We start from the raw sequence: 22141 nt of genomic DNA, 5'->3' as shown, positions 1-22141 counted from the left end.
ACTACATTTATAAATAATATTGCAGCAAAAAATTTACCTAAAATCATTAGAAGTTGGATTTTCCATTTTTACAATAAGAGTAACAAATGTTTAGTTACCTCTTTGAAAAGATTATCCTTACTAAAGAAATTGAAGATAGATTTCACAAAATCATCACCTACAACAAATCAAACTATTATTAAAAAATAACCGGAAAATCCATCGGGTCCTCGTGATTAAGAAGACTTAATAGTAGAGAGAGTATACACCACTTTATCTCTGGAAACAGGTCTAATTAACTTCTCAACATCAGAACTACCAAAATTTTTCTCAAATCGAACGGAATTCATAATAGACACAGTATCCTTACAAGTTACAACAAGGGTCATTCCAACGAATTTATCTTGCTTTGCATTTATCCAGCCTTTTTTTTTTGATGTAATTTATCCAGTTAATTTTGCCGAATAAAACTAACAATAAAAATATACTAGTATTAAAATCGACATTCACGTTGCTTCAGATTGCTACTGTTTGTGTTTTATTTAGGTGGGCCGTTAAGGTCTCCTTCCGCCTGCCATATGTTCAAAGCTAATCCGTTCACTCACAAATCTCACGAGGCAGATGATACACTTTGGAATTAGTATCGGCCAATAAAGCAGCTCCAACTCCGGAAGCATCATGGAATTGTTCTATGACCACATATTCAAATTTCTCTGGACCAAGCAGCTCCTTAACTGTTTCTTTGAGATATAATTTGTACTGTGGATATTGTTCATATAAACTTCCATCAATGGCCACCACGGACCTTTTCCCATAAATAAATCCCTCCGTATCTTGTTCCATTTTCTTAAGAATTCCGACTATGCCTGCACCAGCTAATCGTGCTCCTCTTTTGACAATAGCATCAATCACCTCTACAGCAGTTTTTCTCGTGCTTAGGGTGGTCTCGACCTGTTCACAAATTAAATACATGATATCCGTTGATGATTTGAAGTAGAAAACTGGATGTCTGACGGACAGACAGATAAGACAAGTTACCTTGAATGTTTCGTTTAATATTAATCCAACACTTTTCAGGTCGTCGGAATCGTCCTGCTGCATTTCATTTAATTCCCGTGTACTGTAAAATAGAATTGCAGACTTCAAATATTAGGAGTGGTATCTGTTATCATACGTAGTTCGATTTTTACACAGAAGTATTCTGTTTAGAGATAAAACAAAGAAAATCTGCCACTACGTGAAGCGGCTAGTGCTGCCCAGACCAAATACCTATGACCACAAAATCGAGTACGTATGCAAAAGAAAGGTTTAGTAGGAATAATATTTGCCTTAGAACAGCAGAAGGCGTGTAGTGTTCACCAAACAAATTTTCCGATTCAGCCATCTTGAGCAAAATTCTACTCACAATTTCGCCTAGGTATTTACCAGATATCATCTTCTCAAATATCTGTTTCCGGCAATTGAGAATACACAATATCAGTTTAGCTTATTTGCAAGGGGAGCTTACGGCAATTGAGACAATATCAGTTTAGCATTCCTACCAGAGACCACACAACAAGCAGACATTAAGTAAGAAATGGTTGAGGTTGTCTTACCTGTTTACCCAGATCAGTACCCAAGTCTTGATCAAATTCTGTTAAAGGAAGTCCTTCAGAAAATGCTCCCCACTCTGTATTAATGATCTGAAATTGAATGAAGACATTCGTCAAAGTAAGGCCTCAAACCAAAAAGAGTATGCTGCAACACTAGTGTCATTTGTAGAGCACAAACACAAATCAAATTTCAAGAATTAATCTATTTACGACGAGTCTAAAATCCTGACTATCAGGACTAAATGATGGAACTAAAACAGAATCGGGTTACACACCGTATTTCCAGTAACGTGACCCTGATTCCCCTGTCTATTGAGTTTTGGAATCACATCCGTTCGTTCTATGTAACACGCATTAGTTCCAGTGCCCAAAATGACAGCAACTTTCACATCACTGTCCTTGTATCTTGCTCCAGCGAGCGTTCCCACAGTATCATTAACCTGCAAGCATTCAACAAGTGCATATTGGTTGTTCTAGGCATCATTCACTTAACTTTGTGTCTCATTGAAGACGCAAACGACCAAGTAGCCTTACCAGCGCAGTTACAGAAAACATATCAAGTTCTTGTTCTTTCATAGCTTCTACCAAACAAGCAACTACATCTTCTCCTATCTGCAGGGGTCATCAATTTCTCAATCCATTAAAACTGACAAATGAAAGGAACATTGATGAAAGAAAAAAGAAATACGCACTGTATCTGAGATATTGAATTCTTTAGTCCATTCGATTAATGTCCCTTTATTAATAGACGTCTGTTCCACTGGGAATGAGAATGTAAAACCTATCTCCCGTTTCGTATCTTTTTGAATACCAAATGCCTCAAATTCCCAATTTACAAGTTCCCGTAGACCCAAGGCAATAAAACCAAATAACTCCTAGCGTTAAACAAATGAAAACATCTATAAGTTTCCAGAGGGAAACAGAGAAATCCAAGGAAGAAAAAAGAGTGAAATTCTAAGAAAAAAATGACATACTGTATGTTACCTTTGAGGTACCGGTTTTCAGCTCTGCAGGTATCTCCCTGGATATTTTATGGATGTCAATATCTTCCCCATCTAACTTAACCCTTAACACACGACAATTCGTCCCTCCAATATCCAAAGCATAAAACAGCCCCGTCTCCTGCCTAATCATCCAAGTTCATAGTGATACGTGTTAAACACCAGATAAGAGCAAAGCAATCAAATGAAGGAATTAATCAGATAGGTCCAGTTAAGATCAATTGAAGAACATACTTAGTAGGCAAGTTATTAACATAACTTAGAAGCATCTTAAGATCACGTGCACCATCAACATTAAGTCCAGCTTTCATATGAGCAATCATTGATTCTGCAACTCTGTTTAGTACATCAATAGGAGTAGCACACTCATCCTGCAGGATTTCGAGGATCGAATTTTCAGAAATGGTTTTTGAACAATCGCCCATCCTCCGTCTTCCGCCTCGTTTGGGAGAATGTAAAAATTGCTGGTGATAGTGATAACAATAATGACAGTTAATGGTGATTGTTGAGCAAACTCTCTTGTAGTGAAGATGCCCAGAATGAGGAGAAACTAGAATATATGTATAGACCGCGCTTGGATAGACACTTTACAGGTAAAGAAACTTTTATTAACATTAAAATATGGATCGTGGTTAGATAATGCATGTACATACTGTTAGCATTTCCTTGGTTTTTGAATGAAAATGAAATATTAGATTGTTTGTCGCATTCTGACTATTCTGTACGGCGGAATGATTTATTAGATTATTAGTCGTATACTGACTTTTCTTTCAGCACAGTGGAATGCTTTATTAATATAATTGTCAATTATTTTGTGTTGGCCTTTGCGCCCCTAGTTAGTTATGCCAAGACAAGATGAAGATGGTTTGATTAATACGGAGTATAATAATTTAACTTCGCAAGCATGATGACGTATATCCTGATGATTTCGGGGAGATGTCGAAGGGTGAACCACTTTGAATCTCTGACCAAAGAAGACAAGTCAGAAGTGGCTTGGTCCCTTAGAGCGTCCACAGTGGGAGAGTAAACCAAAATATTTGGTCTTTTGAACAGACGTATTGGAACGTACTATCGATCAAATTTTGATCAACGACTAAAACTCAGAGTATATTTGGTCTGGGACCAAGACTAAACCCAAATATAGTCGAGCGTTGGTATACTTCACGCCCCATCACCAAGCGGATATATAGTGCACGTCCCACATCAGGCAGACGTATATTCCACGCCCCACATCAGGCGTTGGTATAGTCTACGCTCCACATGGGGCGTACGCAAAGTCTACGCCCCATTTTTTTTTTTTTAATTATTTTGTATGGGGCCCCATTCTTTGTTTTCAAAACCATTTTAGTGGGGCGGGCTTTATACCTTCGCCCCACTTCTTTCATTTTTTTTTTAGGATCTACCCAATCAGGCGTTGGTATAGTCTACGCCCCATACCAGGCAAACATATAATGTACGTCTGACCAAATTTAGTCTTTCCACCGTAGCGTCACACACCATACTAAACCCAAAATTTGATCTTTTTTCCTTCTTTGGTCTTTGGTTATACTCGCACCACTGAGTTGCTCTTAAGGTGACTTTGGATCAAATGTACTGCAGAAAATGGGAACCTTTTCTCGGGCATTCTCGGTAACTAACGGCCAAGCAACTCCCACACACTCGAAGACAACAATTGAAGAATTTCCAGCCCCGGAGCTAACTATTAGTTGAAGTTTGAGTTATCAGAGTGGTCTTGATTATCAACATTCAAGAAAGGGTAAAGACTAAAGAGGCCTGCAGCAACGGTGAGCGGAGTTGAGAGGAAACAAATTAGTGAGTGGTTTTGTTACCACAAAATTGGTTAAAAAGTTCAAAACCAATAATTTTTGGGTGAAACTGACTGGTAGGTTTTGATACTGTTTATATGGACATGAATCAAAAAAATACTGTTCAATTAACCATTTTGGATATTTCACCCAGGAAAAAAAAATAAAAAAAATACATTCTACCTAATATAACCCTCAGTCTTTTAAACAACGTTTTTTGAACAAATTTTTATTATCTGACTAGCAGATCATTTACACAATCAAATAGGTCTATAGTCTGTACATTTAGTTCTTAAAATCTTCCATTATGTACAATAAACATGTTCACACTAACTAATTAGGGGTACCATCAATGACTACGGAACTCTTCAACACAAAAAAGATGAATTTAACTCATAGGCAAACCGAGCTTTTACCAGATGCTGAACAGAAATTCCGGAATCCAACTTAAAGCCTCATTACCCATCAAGCTTCTGAAATAGATCAGAAAGCGTGTCACAGACCATGAAAGATGTAGGTGGACGAGGTAATGAACCGAGAAGAATATACAATGCAGAAATGGAGGAATTACCATAGAACCGAGAGTTCTCAAGCGCACGAGTAGTCACAATACTCCCTTTGAGAGAACTGTTAGGAAAACCATGGGTTTCCTAGATTAAGTCTGTTTTCACATTGAGGTGGATTTCCTAATCAAGGTAATATAGAGTTTAGGAAATAATTTAGTTTCCTAATAGGAGATTAATACTTGGTGGCCAAGTTTGTGTTCTCTATAGATAAGATTAGAATTGTAGGTTTGTAAATATCCAATCTAGAAGAGTGGTAAATCCTTGTGCTTAAGATTTTGGTCCATTTGGTAGGGAGGATCGTGTGCTACCGTGAAGGTCAATATCGGTGTGAGAGAAAAACCTGTAGAGAGAGGATTTTGGTGTTCTAGTGTTTAGGATTTGGGGCTTTGCGCTAAACCAAGTTTCTAGTGTTTCCATGTATCTCCTCTGTTAGTAGCAGCTATGAAGACGATGTAAAAGAGAAGACATGAGGCTGATTTGGAGAATGGTTTAGAGAGTTGGTTTCTATGGTTTATTTAATGGTGTTTTCGGGTATATCTTGTTAACTCTTTGGTCTTGTCTTGGGTTGCGTAAAGAGCATGTAATGGTCTTTGATTTTAATGGAAGTTTTTATGGTGGTGTTGGCCGTGGATGTAGCCTGTTATAAAGGTGAACCACATATATCTTGTGTTGTGGTTGTGTGTGCTTCTTTATCTCCTGTCTAATTCTTATTATTCTCCCACGTTTGGTTCAAATCACCAATTGCCCTTTGTGATCCTGTGTTCCGCTACGGTCGGGGTATTAATTTTCCCAACAATTGGTATCAGAGCTTTGGACGGGCGGGTGTGATTGAACCTGGAATTGAACGATGGTTTATTGTTCGGGTGGAGAAATCTGTTTTGAAGATAATGTTTCAACCGGTGTTTATACAAAGATGGGTTTGTGATGTGATTTACAAATCGGAGGTTCAACTTGGTAGAAGTATATTCTTCGTTTGATTTTTATGATGTAATATGGGATGAAAAATAAGGATGAATGAGGTGGAATACATATATAATTCTTGAAGAGTGTTAGTAATCATACACTATAAAGAATGGGTTACAAAGTTCGAATAAAGGATGGGACTGTGAAGTCTCATGTAGAAGAAAGTCCAGCAACACTTCGAAGTTATGCACGAGATGTTATAGATTTTTGTTCTTAAGTCTATGTTAAAGTATTCTTGATGGCTTGCACGGAATATCAAGAATGTGCCTGATCTCGGAAGCCTGTACCATAATAATATGGGCATTCACACGGTATATATTCTAAGCGAGTATGTTAGGTGTGATAGTGGTAAAGAGTATGTCAGATTAGTGATGGCTTTGAGAATCGCTTAAAGGATTAAGCCTGTTAATCACAGTGGAGATGTCTTATGGTTTGTTTCAGACACACAATAATCATGACATGTGCTGGAGTATGATATTGAAGCTAATTTTTCCTTTCTGGGTTAGAGTTCAATATGTTATTAGCTTATTGATTAGGTGGAGCTAGCGGTGATTCTTCTGGATGGTTCTCTTGGTGATCAATGGTGGATTCTGTGCAAGGATTCGTTGATGGTGATTAAAGATTTTCATGGTGTTTGTGAAACATGATCAATTTCACAAGTGTTTTCCATAAATAAGATGGTTTGAAGACTTTATCAACGTCATGGTATTTTGGTCGAAGAGATGGTTCTATGAAGATGAAAGTTCGGGTTGAGCTTCAAAAGTAATTTTAAAGATATATAGAGATGGTGAAGAACTCTGGTGGAAGACGGTGGTGATTTCCTATACTCCTCTCATGATTGATAGTATGATCCGAGGTGGAGATTGTTAGGAAAACCATGGGTTCCCTAGATTAAGTTTGTTTCCACATTAGGTGGAGATTGAGGTGGATTTCCTAATCAAGGTAATATAGAGTTTAGGAAATAATTTAGTTTCCTAATAGGAGATTAATACTTGGTGGCCAAGTTTGTGTTCTCTATAAATAAGACTAGAATTGTAGGTATGTAGACATCCAACCTAGAAGAGTGGTAAATCCTTGTGCTTAGGATTTTGGTCTCTTTGGTAGGGAGGATCGTGTGTTACCGTGAAGGTCAATATCGGTGTGAGAGAAAAACTTGTAGGGAGAGGATTTTGGTATTCTAGTGTTTAGGGTTTGGGGCTTTGCGCTAAACCAAGTTTCTAGTGTTTCCATGTTTCTCATCTGTTAGTAGCAGCTATGAAGACGATGTAAAAGAGAAGACATGAGGCTGATTTGGAGAATGGTTTAGAGAGTTAGTTTCTACGGTTTATTTAATGGTGTTTTTGGGTATATCTTGTTAACTCTTTGGTCTTGTCTTGGGTTGCGTAATAGCATGTAATGGTCTTTGATTTTAACGGAAGTTTTTCTGGTGGTGTTGGCCGTGGTTGTAGCCTGTAAAGGTGAACCATGTATATCTTGTGTTATGGTTGTGTGTGCTTTTTTATCTCCTGTTTAATTCTTATTATTTCTCCCACGTTTGGTTCAAATCACCAATTTCCCTTTGTGATCCTGTGTTCCGCTGCGCTCGGGGTGCTAATTTTCCCAACAAGAACACCCCACAAAAGCACCTGCAACAATAAAACCATGGTTGGTCAGAGTAAAAGACAGAAAAATTATTTAGTACTCTCAGACATTTTCTTATAAGTGTTGCTCGGTAGTTGCATGTATAACACCTAAGTCTTATAAAAATCTCATGAAAGTTAAGCAAGGTGAGCTCACTTGTAGCTTGTGTTAGCCCCTAGAAGTAGAGGGTAGATCACTTAGTGAAGATATCTGTTTTCACTCTCATTTTCTCTTCACAGACCCACTATATGTTAACTAACAAAAAGGCTCCAAAAGCTCATAATTGTTTTCCACTTAGATATGACCTAGTTAAACCAATGTTGTAATCGGAGGTACAGCTGCGAAAAGATAGGTTCATGCATAAAATAAGGGTATGATTGCACCTGTCCCTAAACCTTAATAACATTCCATTCCCAGTTTGTCAACACAATATTAGTTCAGCTAGGAAATCTAATTTGATAAGCAACGCCTTACCTTGTAATAACCAAGGATCATGTTAGAAGCCTTGTAGATTTCATCCTCCATTGACTGACACCATGGGAAGTTTACCCATGACCGCAAAGTACTGAGGTCTGTTATGTCATGAGTCGGAAACTGCGCTGCTCGACTTACTTGTTCCATTAAGTATGACTGCTCATTTTCGAGACGCACACAACAAACATCGCAGACTCATTCTGGATCCTCTGTCCGAAATTTTACAGGCAACAAACTCCTTCCTTTAGAACATTCACCGCAAAATATCCCTCCACAAATCCTACAGTGATGCCTCGAACACATAAGAGCATGAAATCTCACGCTACAAAACATACATGAGGGACTAGAACTGTCAGGCAGCCATTTCAGTGGCACGGCTTCAAGGATTTCCTGGATTTTGCCAAAATCTGCTTGGGTAAGTGTTTCAGCCATCTCCTTCCAAGCCTGCTCAAGAATATGTCCTGATAGCCATGAAATGGTGCATCCGTGAATATTGCAAGAAGCAAGAGCTTTATGATCCAAACTAAAGACTAATATTTGATCATTCATGTACTGCGTACAACATATGCCCGGGTGATGACACGAAATAATTGCAAATTATAAGTGTGGTATTATAATAAATTCATACCCACTCCGTCTCGGCAAACATCAAAACCAGTTTATCCTAGTTTAAACATGGGCGAAACCAAATTTCACCAAATATAAAAATTGATGAAACCAGTTTCATCTCAGTTTAAACATGAGTGAAACTAAACTCAGCGGATCTAACACACAATGAAACCAGTTTCATCCTAGATTAGACATAGGTGAATCTACATTCAAGCCAATGTAACATTAGATGAAACCATTATCATCCTAGTTTAAACATGGGTGAAACCAAATTCAACCCACTGCTGAATTAGATGAAACTGGTCTCATCCTGGTTCAAACACACTACACCATTTTTTTCCGATTCGAAACGATTTTTGAGCGTTACGAATCGGGGTTGTAACGGTTCCTTACCGTTACGAAAAGGGGTGCTACAATTTTTTCGCAACGGCCCACTAGCCGTTACGAATTTTTTTCGTAACGGCCCTTGTAACAGCTTAGAGCCGTTACTACGTGGCACTGTCGTAACATGCTCAAGCCGTTACGAATTTATTTAGTAACAAGACGTTGTAACAAGTTAAAGCCGTTACGAATTTTTTTGTAACTGTAAAAATATTACTGTCGGTCAACCTTGACCTGGTCAAAATCAGTCAGCAATGACCAATTTTGACCGGATCAAGGTTGACCGGCAGCTCATTCTCGACCGGGATACGCCGGAATTCCAAATAAATACACATTTCATTCTACCGATCATCCATATCTAACAATAGTTTCAATCAATTCATACTATACTCGATCAATTCATATCTACACATTCATATAAAAAACACAAATTTTTCTAAGTACCAATTTTTTTTTTGTTAAGTATCAAATTCTGAGGGAATACATAGATAGAAATTTACTAAGTTCCAAAGTTCAGTTCATAGAAACTTATAAAACTTTCTAAGTTCATAACTTATATCTAAGTTTTCCCATGTCACATGCTAACAGGAACAGAAATACGACTCACATAAAAGCCTTCTCATGCCGCAGACTGCTGCATCTGAAGTAGGATTCACAAAGCTGATGGAATCCAACGCGACAACAGCTATGCATCTTTAATCCAATGGCCATTGCTCTTACATGATATCTCTACCAAGAAAGAAGGAGCTACGCAGTACTTCACCTGCAGACACAAAACACTGTTAACAACGGTTTAACAGCAACGTTGTTAGACAAGAAAATTAGGCAAATGCAAGAGTGTAAACCAAATTTAGTTGGTTAGAGATAACACATAACATCACACATAGGACAATGCAAAAACGATAACATAATCAAAAATCAAAGATTGGTGGAATAGGAAATCATGAAAACATGTATATTGAGCTCGAGGGATTACCAAGCTTAAAAAGAGGGGAACTAAAGCTATCCAGAAATATGTATGCCAACCTGCACATTGAAAGAAAAAAGAGAGGCTTTTAAGACAGTTTGTAAGATCAACATGCCAGGAAAATAATTAGCAGGTTGAATTTTAAAATCAAAGACTTTGAGTTGTTTGTAACTTACTAATACAGATTTATCTTCTTGGCGATTTCGTACTAGATTGCTTTGTGCTTCTTGTTGTTTGATCACATATCCTTGCTGATACAAAACACAGTAGAAATTTAGTAAAGAAACTCTTAGCTAAGACTTCATCATGTCGTATGCCTTGAATACAATAGTTAGTGAAGGAACAATATGCACAGAAAGAAGACCAAAGAAAGCAAGTTTAAGTTGAGTAATAAAGAAAGCAAGTTTAAACTGAATGCCTTTACGAATACTTAAGATAGAATATGCGGACACAAAAAAACCAAGAGGTACCTGCATCCGCCTCCTAACAACATCTAGCCGGTATGTAAATGTCTGACCAAATAACCCAGCTACATCCCCACAAGATAGACGCAAGATATACTGAGAATGTAAACTACACAAACCATGACATATACTCTTTTTAGGACTTGTAACCTACAAATCTACACAAACATGACTCACATAACATCGCGAGATCCAATTTCAATTCTTAAAGGAACACCCTGATGACAAGAAAATTCATTTCTAAATATTATGAGAAGAAAATACTAGGAATATGAAGGAGAAACAACTGGCATGTTCAACCAAACTACGCAGAGAAAGCAAACATTTGAAGACTGAAACTCAGACACAACAAACATTGGAAGATTACAATACCTTTAATTTTTTTTGCACAAAAGCATATTGTAATTACAAAAGTAAGAATAAAAAAAAAAACTACTATGAAAAAGCATTCAACATATAAGTTATCTTTGATTGATCATCTGAAATGTATATGGAATTGCATTCATATACTTTGGAAATGTGCGACTTGAGAGATCGAGTACCTTTTTTAATATTTATCATCACCTTCATCAAACACACCAGAACTTCCAACTCTGAAATCCAGTTGCTTTTCATGCTTTAATCTACAACGCTCATCAAAACTTTCCCACCCTTCAAACTGCTTGTGTGACATAATACTTGGATACATAAGACTATCACCTCTTGCAAAAGTTTTAGATAAAAAAAAGAATCAAAAGTCAATACCTGACTGAAAATATCAATTGTGATTTCTGTATTATGAAGATCAAGAGTCGAGAGCTGGGTGCACATTTTGAATAGCGTCGAAGGAAGGGATTTGAGGCCATTATTACTCAGATGCAGAGCCTACAAAACATGCGACTAAGTAAATGATGATATGATTCAGATAATTGACAATGGTAGGAAAAAAAAAGATTGGAGTACCTTAAGATACCGTAAACTCCCAACTGTGTCAGGAAAGTCTACCAAGATATTTGATGCAAGATCAACCTGCACCAAGAAAAAATTTCAGATCACAAATCCAAGTTATACTTGTAACAAATAAGAATTTTTGGATAGTAAAGTAAGATCAGAATACTCGTCTTCCTGGCTGCGCTACCTAGCTGTCTTGTTGGAAACACAAACATACAAGTTACGACTGATATGCGCGCTCAACAATATCCTTCCTCTTTATTATAAAAAAGTTGTGTGCAATGTCAGCACAAACAGTCCTGAATCAGGTAAGATAAAGGTGACAAGTAAAAATCAATACCAATACCATAGAGAAGAAAAAGAGAAACCTAAGCACAGAGAAAGGCCGGAGGAAAGTGAAAACTCATCTTTACATGGTAAATCTTACTACAAGGGAGATGAAATGGAAAGTGGTTTTACCTGTTGTGCATCATCAACAATTTGAGCTCCTTGACATTGTGCACTATAAATTTATTGAAGTCATTGGGTAGGAGGTAACACCCTTGAGATACAGATATCTTCAACTTGGAAAGCTCGTCCGACCAAACCACACCTCTGAAATCAACCAAAAATCTCTAAGGTGTTAACATCAATGAAATATTTAGACGCAAATTATCCATTTACGTATGAAATTTCCTCATTTGCCTTGTAAATCTACAGTTAAAGCATAATAAATGTTTTATTCAAAACAAAGACGCCGTTGAAAGTAATGAAACTATAGAAAGAATGATAAGCTAGAGCTAATTATAGTCAGACTCTAATTGAGATTGGTTATTAGTGTGTCTGCCTATTAGACTCACCCTGACCCAGTCAAGTATAGTCAACACAGAGTAAGTGAGGCAAAAGGGCCCCAACAACATTATATCAAACTAGGGCCTCCTACCCAGTTGGGATACTTGATTCATACTCTTAAAGATGAGTTACATGAAAACTTTTAAACTTATTTCCATTAGACTAAACCCTACCTGTCATGTATAATTATTAAAGAGACATAAACTTAACAATAAACCTTATTTTGCAATGAACAATACATACCACAACTGAAATCGTAAATCAGAATCAGAAATCTAATATGCTCTCAGTTCAGATTCATAAATAATAACAGATTCATAAATAATAACTATGTACATCATATTGAGAAGGTTTCTAGTCTGTTTACGACGATTCAAATCAACCCTAATTAAATATGGCTTCGTCTGTAGAAAATCAAACCCAACCCTAAGAATTTCAATCCCAAATCAACGAGTAGCAAGAAACCCTAAAATCGATTGAAATACTGAAACCCTAAAATCTAATTACAAACCGAAATCCTACAGATGATAAGTACTTGCAGAGATTTGTGAAATCGAAAACCTAAACTCGCTTAACAGACGATTGAAGATCAATTCTTCAAATATTAGATGATTTGATAACATATTAGAGAAAACCCTAAAACTGGTGATGATAAAACTGAAATCGAAACCCTAAACTGATGATGATGACGACGATGATGATTAAAGAACTGATATCTTCAGTTGAGAAGAACTAAAATCAGATGTTGTTAATCTGTATTCATGGGGAAGAGAAGAGAAATGGGTTTACTCGATGAGAAGGGAGAGAAAAAAAGAAAGAGGAAGGGAAACGAGAAATGTAGTTCACTACTCGATGAGAGGGGGATAAAATCATATCTTTAAGGGTGAAATTATCCTCTAGTGTAATTCATGTTGGGTGGAAAAAAATGGCACATGGATGAATGGCACACGTGCAAATACACATGTTACCCGAGTCTAGTGTGACCAAGCGTGTGAGCAGCACGCGTAAAAAATTAGCCTGTTACGATTCGTAACGGCTAGCATCTGTTACGAATCATAAAAAAATTCATAACGGCTTCAACGTGTTACAACCAGGTTGTAACGGCTTTTTGTAACAGAAATATTCGTAACGGTTGCGAATCTGGAAAAATGGTGTAGTGACATGGGTGAAAACAAAATTCTGCTCAATCTAAGAAAGGATGAAATTGGTTTCATCCTATTTTAAACTTGTATGGAAACAAATTCCAATTTAAAACAGGATGAAACCAATTTCATCGTAGTGTAAATGTGGATGAAACCAAATTTAGCTCAACCAAAAACAGGATGAAACCGATTTCATCCACGCTCAAATTCAGAAAAACACATAGTAAAATTTCAGCATCTCATAATCACTTTCTAATCACAATCGAACAACATTTCTAACCTAAATTTCATTCACATTTTAGCATTTCTATACAAAAAGATGCACAATTTATGAGTTCTGATATTAAAATCAAAAGTAAATTAGGGATAGGATACTTGCCGATGAACATTTTTTAATATATCAACTAAAATGAAACAAATTTGAAATCAAATCTAATAAAAAACGATTAAGGTTAAGAAATTTACCAATTCGAGAGTATTCTCCGTTTCATCTTGTGAAATTGATTTAACCCATAACCCTAACCTTTTCAGTTTAATAAATTTGAGAAATTTTTATGAAATTGGCATTCACATAAAACCACTTTTGATGGTGGTGTTACTGGTACTGATAATGGTGTTGTTGGATAAAGGTGATGAAATTGATAGCGATGTTGGTGTTTGTGATTGTGGAGGAAATAGAGATAGTAGAGGAAGACAATGTTGTCGACAACGGTGTTGGTTTTCATGGTGGTGGAGATGGAGATCGCGAAGGAAGATGATGCCGATGGTGGTGTTTTGTGATGGTCGAGATGGTGAAGGAAGAAACACTAATGGTTGTTAAAGAGACGGTAAAGAAGCCTTTTCTTTTTTCTGTAATGAAGTATAGAATAAAGTGGAACTAGGGTATAGTGGTCAGTTTCAAGTTAAACTATTTCCCTGTCCATTTGACCCAGACAAACTTTTACCCGTCCATTTGACCCAGGAAAATTACCCTTTTGGCTAAATAGCCCATTTATGTTTTGTTTCCCTGTCTATCTTCGCATGAGGATTACCCAAGGATGTGGTTTAAGAGAATGATTATCTTCAGGTAGTTAGCAGGATAATCTCGGTGGAAGAATCACAACAATCCTCCTAATTTATACTTTAGTGAAGATAAAAAGTCCTACAACTATACCATGTTGTCTTTCGCAAGAACTATGGATCGGTGCACATGTTGGTGCCAGTAACAACAATCGTAATTAACTGAGAAAAAAATACTTAGCTCAACCCGACGCTTGATTGATGTTCCGGGAGATGCGCTGATAATGGTAGCAGGAACGAGTAGAGGCACGTATGAGATACGCTGACCTAAAGACAATATCGCCTGCTACTCCTCTTGTAGATAGATGCTATAGCAGTTGGCGAGTCACCTCCAGGATACAACTTATGATAGTACTCCTCAATGTAGCATATAAAGAGAGTACTCTAAGAGCTTGACAGAGATGTATGAAGAAGTGAGAATAGTTACAGAGAAATAAAACCAGTAGCAGAGAAGAACCAGAGAGAAAGAATGTATTTCTTCACTACTGTGTGTATTAAAACTGAGCTGAAAACTCATTTTTATTTCAACCAAAAATAACCCGTTACTAACCATAAAATATTCTCACGCGTGACAGGCAAAGGCATAGAAAACAGGAACAAAGAAAGACTCAAAACTTTTGTCAGGTGAGAAAACAACTTTTGCTTTTGTCAGGTTCATAAAACAACTTTTGCAGAAAATAAATTTTTCTTTTTCTTTTGTCAGTCAGTCAAAAGGATGCGAGACATACACAGAAGCCAAGCCAAACATGTACAGACAAGGAGTAAGATTCTTCTACATGTGTGGAAAACACGTGCCAAAAGTTTCAGCAAAAATATAGTATCTAATGAACCCACACCCACACCCTCCCGACCGGACGGCGGCGTGCTTCGGGGCGAAGCACCGCAAGTAATGGAAAGGCAACCTTGCCATAGTCTAGGTCTTCCCCCTCACACAAGCGTACGGGAAAGGAAAAAATCACAACAATCCTCCTAATTTATACTTCAATGAAGATAGAAAGTCCTACAACTATACCATGTTGTCTTTCGCAAGAACTATGGATCGGTGCACATGTTGATGACAGTAACAACAATCGTAAATAACTAATAAAAAAATACTTAGCTCAACCCGACGCTTGATTGATGTTCCGGGAGATGCGCTGATAATGGTAGCAGGAACTAGTAGAGGCACATATGAGATACGCTGACCTAAAGGAAATATCGCCTGCTACTCCTCTTGTATAGAGATGCTATAGCAGTTGGCGAGTCACCTCCAGGATACAACTACTGATAGTACTCCTCAATGTAGCATACAAAGAGAGTACTCTAAGATCTTGGCAGAGATGTATGAAGAAGTGAAAATAGTTACAGAGAAACAAAACCAGTAGCAGAGAAGAACCAGAGAGAAAGAATGTATTTCTTCTCTACTGTGTGTATTAAAAATGAGCTGAAAACTCATTTTTATTTCAATCAAAAATAACCAGTTACTAACCATAAAAGATTCCCACGTGTGACAGGCAAAGGCATAGAAAACAGCAACAAAGAAAGACTGAAAACTTTTGTCAGGTGCAGAAAACAACTTTTGTCAGGTTCAGAAAACAGCTTTTGCAGAAAAAAACTTTTGCTTTTTCTTTTGTCAGTCAGTCAAAAGCATACGAGACACACACAGAAGCCAATCCAAACACGTACAGACAAGGAGTAAGATTCTTCTACATGTGTGGAAAACACGTACCAAAAGTTTCAGCAAAAAGATAGGATCTAATGAACCCACACCCGCCCGACCGGACGGCGACGTGCTTCGGGGCGAAGCACCGCGTGTACGGGAAATGCAACCTTGCCATAGTCTAGGTCTTCCACCTCACACAAGCGTACGGGAAAGGCAAAAATCACAACAATCCTCCTAATTTATACTTCATTGAAGATAAAAAGTCCTACAACTATACCATGTTGTGTTTTGCAAGAACTATGGATCGGTGCACATGTTGGTGACAGTAACAACAATCGTAATTAACTGAGAAAAAAAATACTTAGCTCAACCTGACGCTTGATTGATGTTCCAGGAGATGCGCTGATAATGGTAGCAGGAATGAGTAGAGGCACGTATGAGATACGCTGACCTAAAGGCAATATCACCTGCTACTCCTCTTGTAGATAGATGCTATAGCAATTGGCGAGTCACCTCCAGGATACAACTACTGATAGTACTCCTCAATGTAGCATACAAAGAGAGTACTCTAAGTGCTTGGCAGAGATGTATGAAGAAGTGAAGATAGTTACAGAGAAACAAAACCAGTAGCACAGAAGAACCAGAAAGAAAGAATGTATTTCTTCTCTACTGCGTGTACTAAAAATGAGTTGAAAACTCGTTTTTATTTCAAACAAAAATAACCCGTTACTAACCATAAAATATTCCCACGCGTGACAGACAAAGGCATAGAAAACAGGAACAAAGAAAGACTCAAAACTTTTGTCAGGTGCAGAAAACAACTTTTGCTTTTGTCAGGTTCAGAAAACAGATTTTGCAGAAAACAACTTTTGCTTTTTCTTTTGTCAGTCAGTCAAAAGCATGCGAGAGACACACATAAGCCAAGCCAAACACGTACAGACAAGGAGTAAGATTCTTCTACATGTGTGGAAAACACGTACCAAAAATTTCAGCAAAAAGATAGGATCCAATGAACCCACACCCACACCAGCCCGACCGGACGACGGCGTGCTTCGGGGCGAAGCACCGCGCGTACGGGAAAGGCAACCTTTCCATAGTCTAGGTCTTCCCCCTCACACAAGCGTACGGTAAAGGAAAAAATCAGAACAATCCTCCTAATTTATACTTCATTGAAGATAAAAAGTCCTACAACTATACCATGTTGTCTTTCGCAAGAACTATGGATCGGTGCACATGTTGGTGACAGTAACAACAATCGTAATTAACTGAGAAAAAAATACTTAGCTCAACCCGACGCTTGATTGATGTTCCGGAAGATGCGCTGATAATGGTAGCAGGAATGAGTAGAGGCACGTATGGATACGCTGACCTAAAGGCAATATCACCTGCTACTCCTCTTGTAGAGAGATGCTATAACAATTGGCGAGTCACCTCCAGGATACAACTACTGATAGTACTCCTCAATGTAGCATACAAAGAGAGTACTCTAAGAGCTTGGCAGAGATGTATGAAGAAGTGAAGATAGTTACAGAGAAACAAAACCAGTAGCAGAGAAGAACCAGAAAGAAAGAGTGTATTTCTTCTCTACCATGTGTATTAAAACTGAGCTGAAAACTCATTTTTATTTCAACCAAAAATAACCCGTTACTAACCATAAAAGATTCCCACGCGTGACAGACAAAGGCATAGAAAACAGGAACAAAGAAAGACTCAAAACTTTTGTCAGGTGCAGAAAATAACTTTTGCTTTTATCAGGTTCAGAAAACAGCTTTTGCAGAAAACAACTTTTGCTTTTTCTTTTGCCAGTCAGTCAAAAGCATGCGAGACACACACAGAAGCCAAGCCAAACACGTACAGACAAGGAGTAAGATTCTTCTACATGTGTGGAAAACACGTACCAAAAGTTTCAGCAAAAAGATAGGATCTAATGAACCCACACCCACACCCGCCCGACCGAACGGCGGCGTGCTTCGTGGTGAAGCACCGCGCGTACGGGAAAGGCAACCTTGCCATAGTCTAGGTCTTCCCCCACACACAAGCGTACGGGAAAGACAACCTTGCCATAGCGTAGGTCTTCCCCCTCACATAAAAGTGTGCAGACCCAAAAGGCAATGCCCTTTAGGCAAAACCCATGGTCTTAAGATTTTTGTCTAGGTGTGACTATTGTTTTATCTATTCAAAATGAAAAAACAACTAGTGGTAGGTCCAGGGATCAAGTCTTGCTCCATGCATTTCAAAACCCGTTTTTTCTATCTGCACATAGTTATGCCTGGCGAATAGTCGGAGTAGCACGCAATTTGTAGAAATATATATCTCAAGTTAATCTGTTTGGGTGTGGGTGTTCAAAGTCCAAATTACACGAGGTCAAACTAGACCTCAACTTACAAATACATCAAAGGAAAATAATATCACTACAAAAAAATGTACTGCACAAATTTCACAGGATGGCTTCTCCTTTTTGATAATCGTTAATGTACTTGGAATTAGAAGCGGCCAATAATGCTGCTCCAATTCCAGACCCATCCTTCGAGTGTTCTATTATCACATTTTTGGAGATGTCTGAACCAAGTAACTCAGTAACTGCATCTTGAAGATATTCTCTGTATTGTGGATAATTTTCATATAAACCTCCATCCATGGCCACCACGGTCCTTTTTCCGTATATAACTCCCTTGGAATCTTCTTCCATTTTTTGAAGAATTCCAACTATTCCTGCACCAGCTAACCGCCCTCCTCTTTTCACTATGGTGTCGATCACCTCTACAACAGTTTTCCTTGTGCTTAAGTTGGTCTGTACCTGCAAGGGAAATGGTTCAAATTGACTGGTAGTTTGGATCCAAGCATTTCCACAATTGAATTATGAATGACATGTAAAGGGTTTACCTCAAATTTGCTGCTTAGAATTGAGCCCACAGATTTGAGATCACTGGAGTTGTCTTGTTGCATAGCACATAGATCAGGTGTCCTGTAAAATATGTTTATATACTTCAAACTGTAAGAGCATCTATCTGAAATGGTTTATTTTCATCTACCGTAACTAACAGTAAGGGAAGAAAATCCACTAGGTACTATGTGAAACGGCCAATTGGCTCCCACTGAACCTAAAGAGGGTCACGAAAATTGACTATACATGCAGAAGGACACAAATAAAAGATGGAGAGATATTGAACGTGCCTTAGAACAAGAGGTGTTGAGAGCTTTTCGGGTATAGATTCATCAAACAAATTTCCCACTTCAGCCATCTTTACTAATACTCTCCTTACGATTTCACCTAGGTACATTCCCGAAATCGTCTTCTCAAATATCTGTTTTGAGCATTTTTGAGTGAAGAAGAAAAGAACAGTTACAATTTAATTGAGCCTGATGTGAAATCAGAACATCATTTATCTGTAGTTTGCAACCTTAATATAATGACTTATTTCCGGTTTGGAAGTGACGGTTTTACCTGCTCACCAGGATTAATACTTGCATCATCCATATCTTTATCAAAATCTGTTAAAGGAAGTCCTTTTGAAAATGCTCCCCACTCAGTATTAATGATCTGCATTATTGTGAAGAAGCTCGTTAGTATTCAAACTTGAAAACTATATAAACATCATTTCTACATGCGAACCATATCAATATTAAGAGCAGGTTATAGTATGAACCATCTGAAAACAGACAAGGCTATATCTTTGGCAGTCCTGGAACGCTACTACAAGTGAGCAATTTGAGGTTAAAGTATGAATCTGAAAACTTTTGATTGACTAGAAATTTGCTTACACACCGTACTCCCAGATATAGGCACTTGGTCACCCTGGCAATGCAGTTTCGAAATAGCATCCATGCGTTCTACATAACAAGCATTTGTTCCAGTCCCTAAAATGACAGCAACCATCACATTGTCGTCCCAATACCTTGCTCCAGCGAGCGTTCCAACACTATCATTAACCTGTGTTAACAGTTCAAACCACACGATTATATATGAACATTGACCAACTTAATAGCGTAGATAAGCACATGTTTGAACTTACCAAAGCAGACACCCGCATATCAAGTCCTTTTCTTTCCATTGCTTCATTCAAACAAACAACTACATCTTTTCCTCTCTGTCATTAGTCATCAATTCGCAATCACATTTAACATCAACACATACTACAATCCAAAAGAAAATGTGATCATAACCCACCGTTCCTGAAACAGCAAACCCTTTCGTCCATTTAATCAATATTCCTGAATCAATGGCAATCTGTTTTACTGGGAAAGAAAATGTAAAGCCAATTTCCCTTTTCTTTCCACTTGGAAAACTAAATCTCTCACTTTCCTTCTCTACGAATTTCGACAAACCCGAAGCAATAAAATCAAACAACTCCTAAACAGCACCACAACAAAATAAATAAAACCATATAAGAAATCAACATCATACGTTAATTAAGACATTTGAAAGATGATCCAAAAATTATGACATTGTTATATCAAACCTCTGAGGTACCAGACATAAGTTGTTTAGGAATGGAGACCTGCTCGAATTCTGTATCGACAACACGTTCACTTTTCCCACCTAATTGTAGCCTTAATACACGAAAATTTGTCCCTCCAAGATCTAAAGCGTAAAACAACCCATCCTCATTCCTATTCAATCAACCAAAAGTACCCAGTTTGTTCTAAGTTTAGTGGAAATTGAAATTCAGTAATTTGAGTTGCAAATACATACCCAGTGGGTAGGCTGTTGACATAACTCAGAATCATTTTAAGAGAACTACCACCATCAACGGCCAGACCAGCTCTCATATCATCAGCCATTGAATCTGCCACGTGGCGAAGTATAGGAAGAGGAGTAGCACAGTTATTCTGAAGGTTAGTTAGAATCGAAGTAGTACTTACAGAGAGACTATAACTGTTACTTGATCTGACGGCCATCATCCTTAGCTGTGACTGTGAAACTCGTTTAACTGACCATACTGGTGACAGTGATGAGTATGATCTGACAGTTATTGATGATGGTGATGCAATTGCCATTTTAATTGAGATCTATTCAGAAAATGGAGATGAGACTTGAGAGAAGAGAGTAGAAGTCTGTGATCTTAATTTCTCCTTCTCTTCTCTTGGGCAACGTTTTTCTTTCTTGGCAATTCCGATTAATAATATAAAACGACAAGACAAATCAGCAGTAACTTAACGGACATTTTTAAGTAATTTTGCCGAGTCATATTGATTTTTGTTTGAACTTCTGGCTCTAGATCTGAAGAAGTCGGTATTAAGGACTTTTGGCTACATCTCAAGGCAGAATAACTGTATGCTTGTCGTATACTGTTGCTATCGATGAACTAAAAAACGTTTATGTTATCCACTATGGAAAACTATCGACATGCTTAATTACTAGATTGAGCCAATAAGTGGTCAATTAAATCAGCATACATCGGATTTAGGTCAAAATGGAAGATAAGGGCCCACCATTTCAGCATTTTATATAATTCTCTATCCGTTTCTGGAAAAGAGATACTTTCACTTTTTTAATTTGACCTATTGTTAGGCTAAAATGAAAAAAATAAAAGTATCTCTTTCCAAAAACAGAGGGAGTATTTTGTTTGATAAGGAATAGTTCCTAGAGTGATGATAGACCCACCGAAGAACAACACTGTGATGTGCACCGAGAGGGGATCAGACAGCCTCAATGTCACCTTCTCTGCATTGGGATAGGGGTGGGCCCCACCATCCTCTCACACGGTGCTACACTTCTTCGGTGTATCTATACTTTCCGTAGTTCCTATCGTTTTTGGGAAAAAGTTACTGTAGCAAAAACCTCTTTATACTAATATTTTTGAGCATTCATAAAATTATTAAACATTCGGTGTATGTTCAATGTACTTATAGTTGTATTTAGGGATGCACATGAACCTCTTCGTCCCGTGGAACCGTACCGATACCGTCCCGGAACCGAGGTTATATAGGACAGGTACAAGTACCAAAAACCGAAACCGAGCCTAGAATAGGTATAAGTAACGGTCCTAATTCTCGTCCTGTCTCGTAGTATCGAGGATCTGTGTCCATTGATATTAGGGATTAATTCCAGCCGTTCATAGTAGGGATTATACCTTTTGTATCGTATTCTCCTCCATCTCTCCTCATTTCCTTCT

At 37.8% G+C, this 22141-nt stretch overlaps 2 protein-coding genes and 1 non-coding gene across 4 annotated transcripts; all 3 read right to left on the bottom strand.

Annotated features, from left to right (window-relative positions):
• Window positions 1-303: 303 nt before the first annotated feature.
• Window positions 304-3125, bottom strand: LOC113330669 (hexokinase-4, chloroplastic-like). The gene is made up of 9 exons (XM_026577497.1): window positions 2807-3125; window positions 2556-2697; window positions 2264-2446; window positions 2106-2183; window positions 1847-2011; window positions 1575-1661; window positions 1308-1426; window positions 1018-1099; window positions 304-930 (listed from the first exon to the last, which is right to left on the bottom strand). The coding sequence occupies exons 1-9, from the start codon at window positions 2995-2997 to the stop codon at window positions 577-579; spliced, it is 1401 nt and encodes a 466-aa protein (XP_026433282.1). The 5' UTR covers window positions 2998-3125; the 3' UTR covers window positions 304-576.
• An 8825-nt stretch (window positions 3126-11950) lies between these two features.
• On the bottom strand, window positions 11951-12040 carry LOC113330760. Its single transcript, XR_003350482.1, has one exon. It is a non-coding gene; the product is annotated as a small nucleolar RNA Z101 (small nucleolar RNA).
• Window positions 12041-18321: 6281 nt separating this feature from the next.
• On the bottom strand, window positions 18322-21317 carry LOC113330345 (hexokinase-2, chloroplastic-like). Of its 2 annotated transcripts, none has more exons than XM_026577158.1 (9): window positions 20719-21317; window positions 20486-20636; window positions 20194-20376; window positions 20039-20113; window positions 19792-19956; window positions 19471-19566; window positions 19200-19330; window positions 18909-18990; window positions 18322-18816 (listed from the first exon to the last, which is right to left on the bottom strand). In XM_026577158.1, the coding sequence occupies exons 1-9, from the start codon at window positions 21021-21023 to the stop codon at window positions 18463-18465; spliced, it is 1542 nt and encodes a 513-aa protein (XP_026432943.1). In that variant the 5' UTR covers window positions 21024-21317; the 3' UTR covers window positions 18322-18462. The 2 variants fall into 2 exon arrangements, with proteins under 2 accessions (XP_026432943.1, XP_026432942.1); XM_026577157.1 differs by having other exon boundaries at window positions 18322-18822; window positions 20719-21316.
• Window positions 21318-22141: the final 824 nt, after the last annotated feature.

The sequence above is a fragment of the Papaver somniferum genome, unplaced genomic scaffold (genome assembly GCF_003573695.1).
Source record: "Papaver somniferum cultivar HN1 unplaced genomic scaffold, ASM357369v1 unplaced-scaffold_118, whole genome shotgun sequence".
NCBI lineage: Eukaryota > Viridiplantae > Streptophyta > Magnoliopsida > Ranunculales > Papaveraceae > Papaver > Papaver somniferum.
Note: the sequence above shows the minus strand (reverse complement) of the source record. Positions and strands in the feature narration are given on the sequence as shown.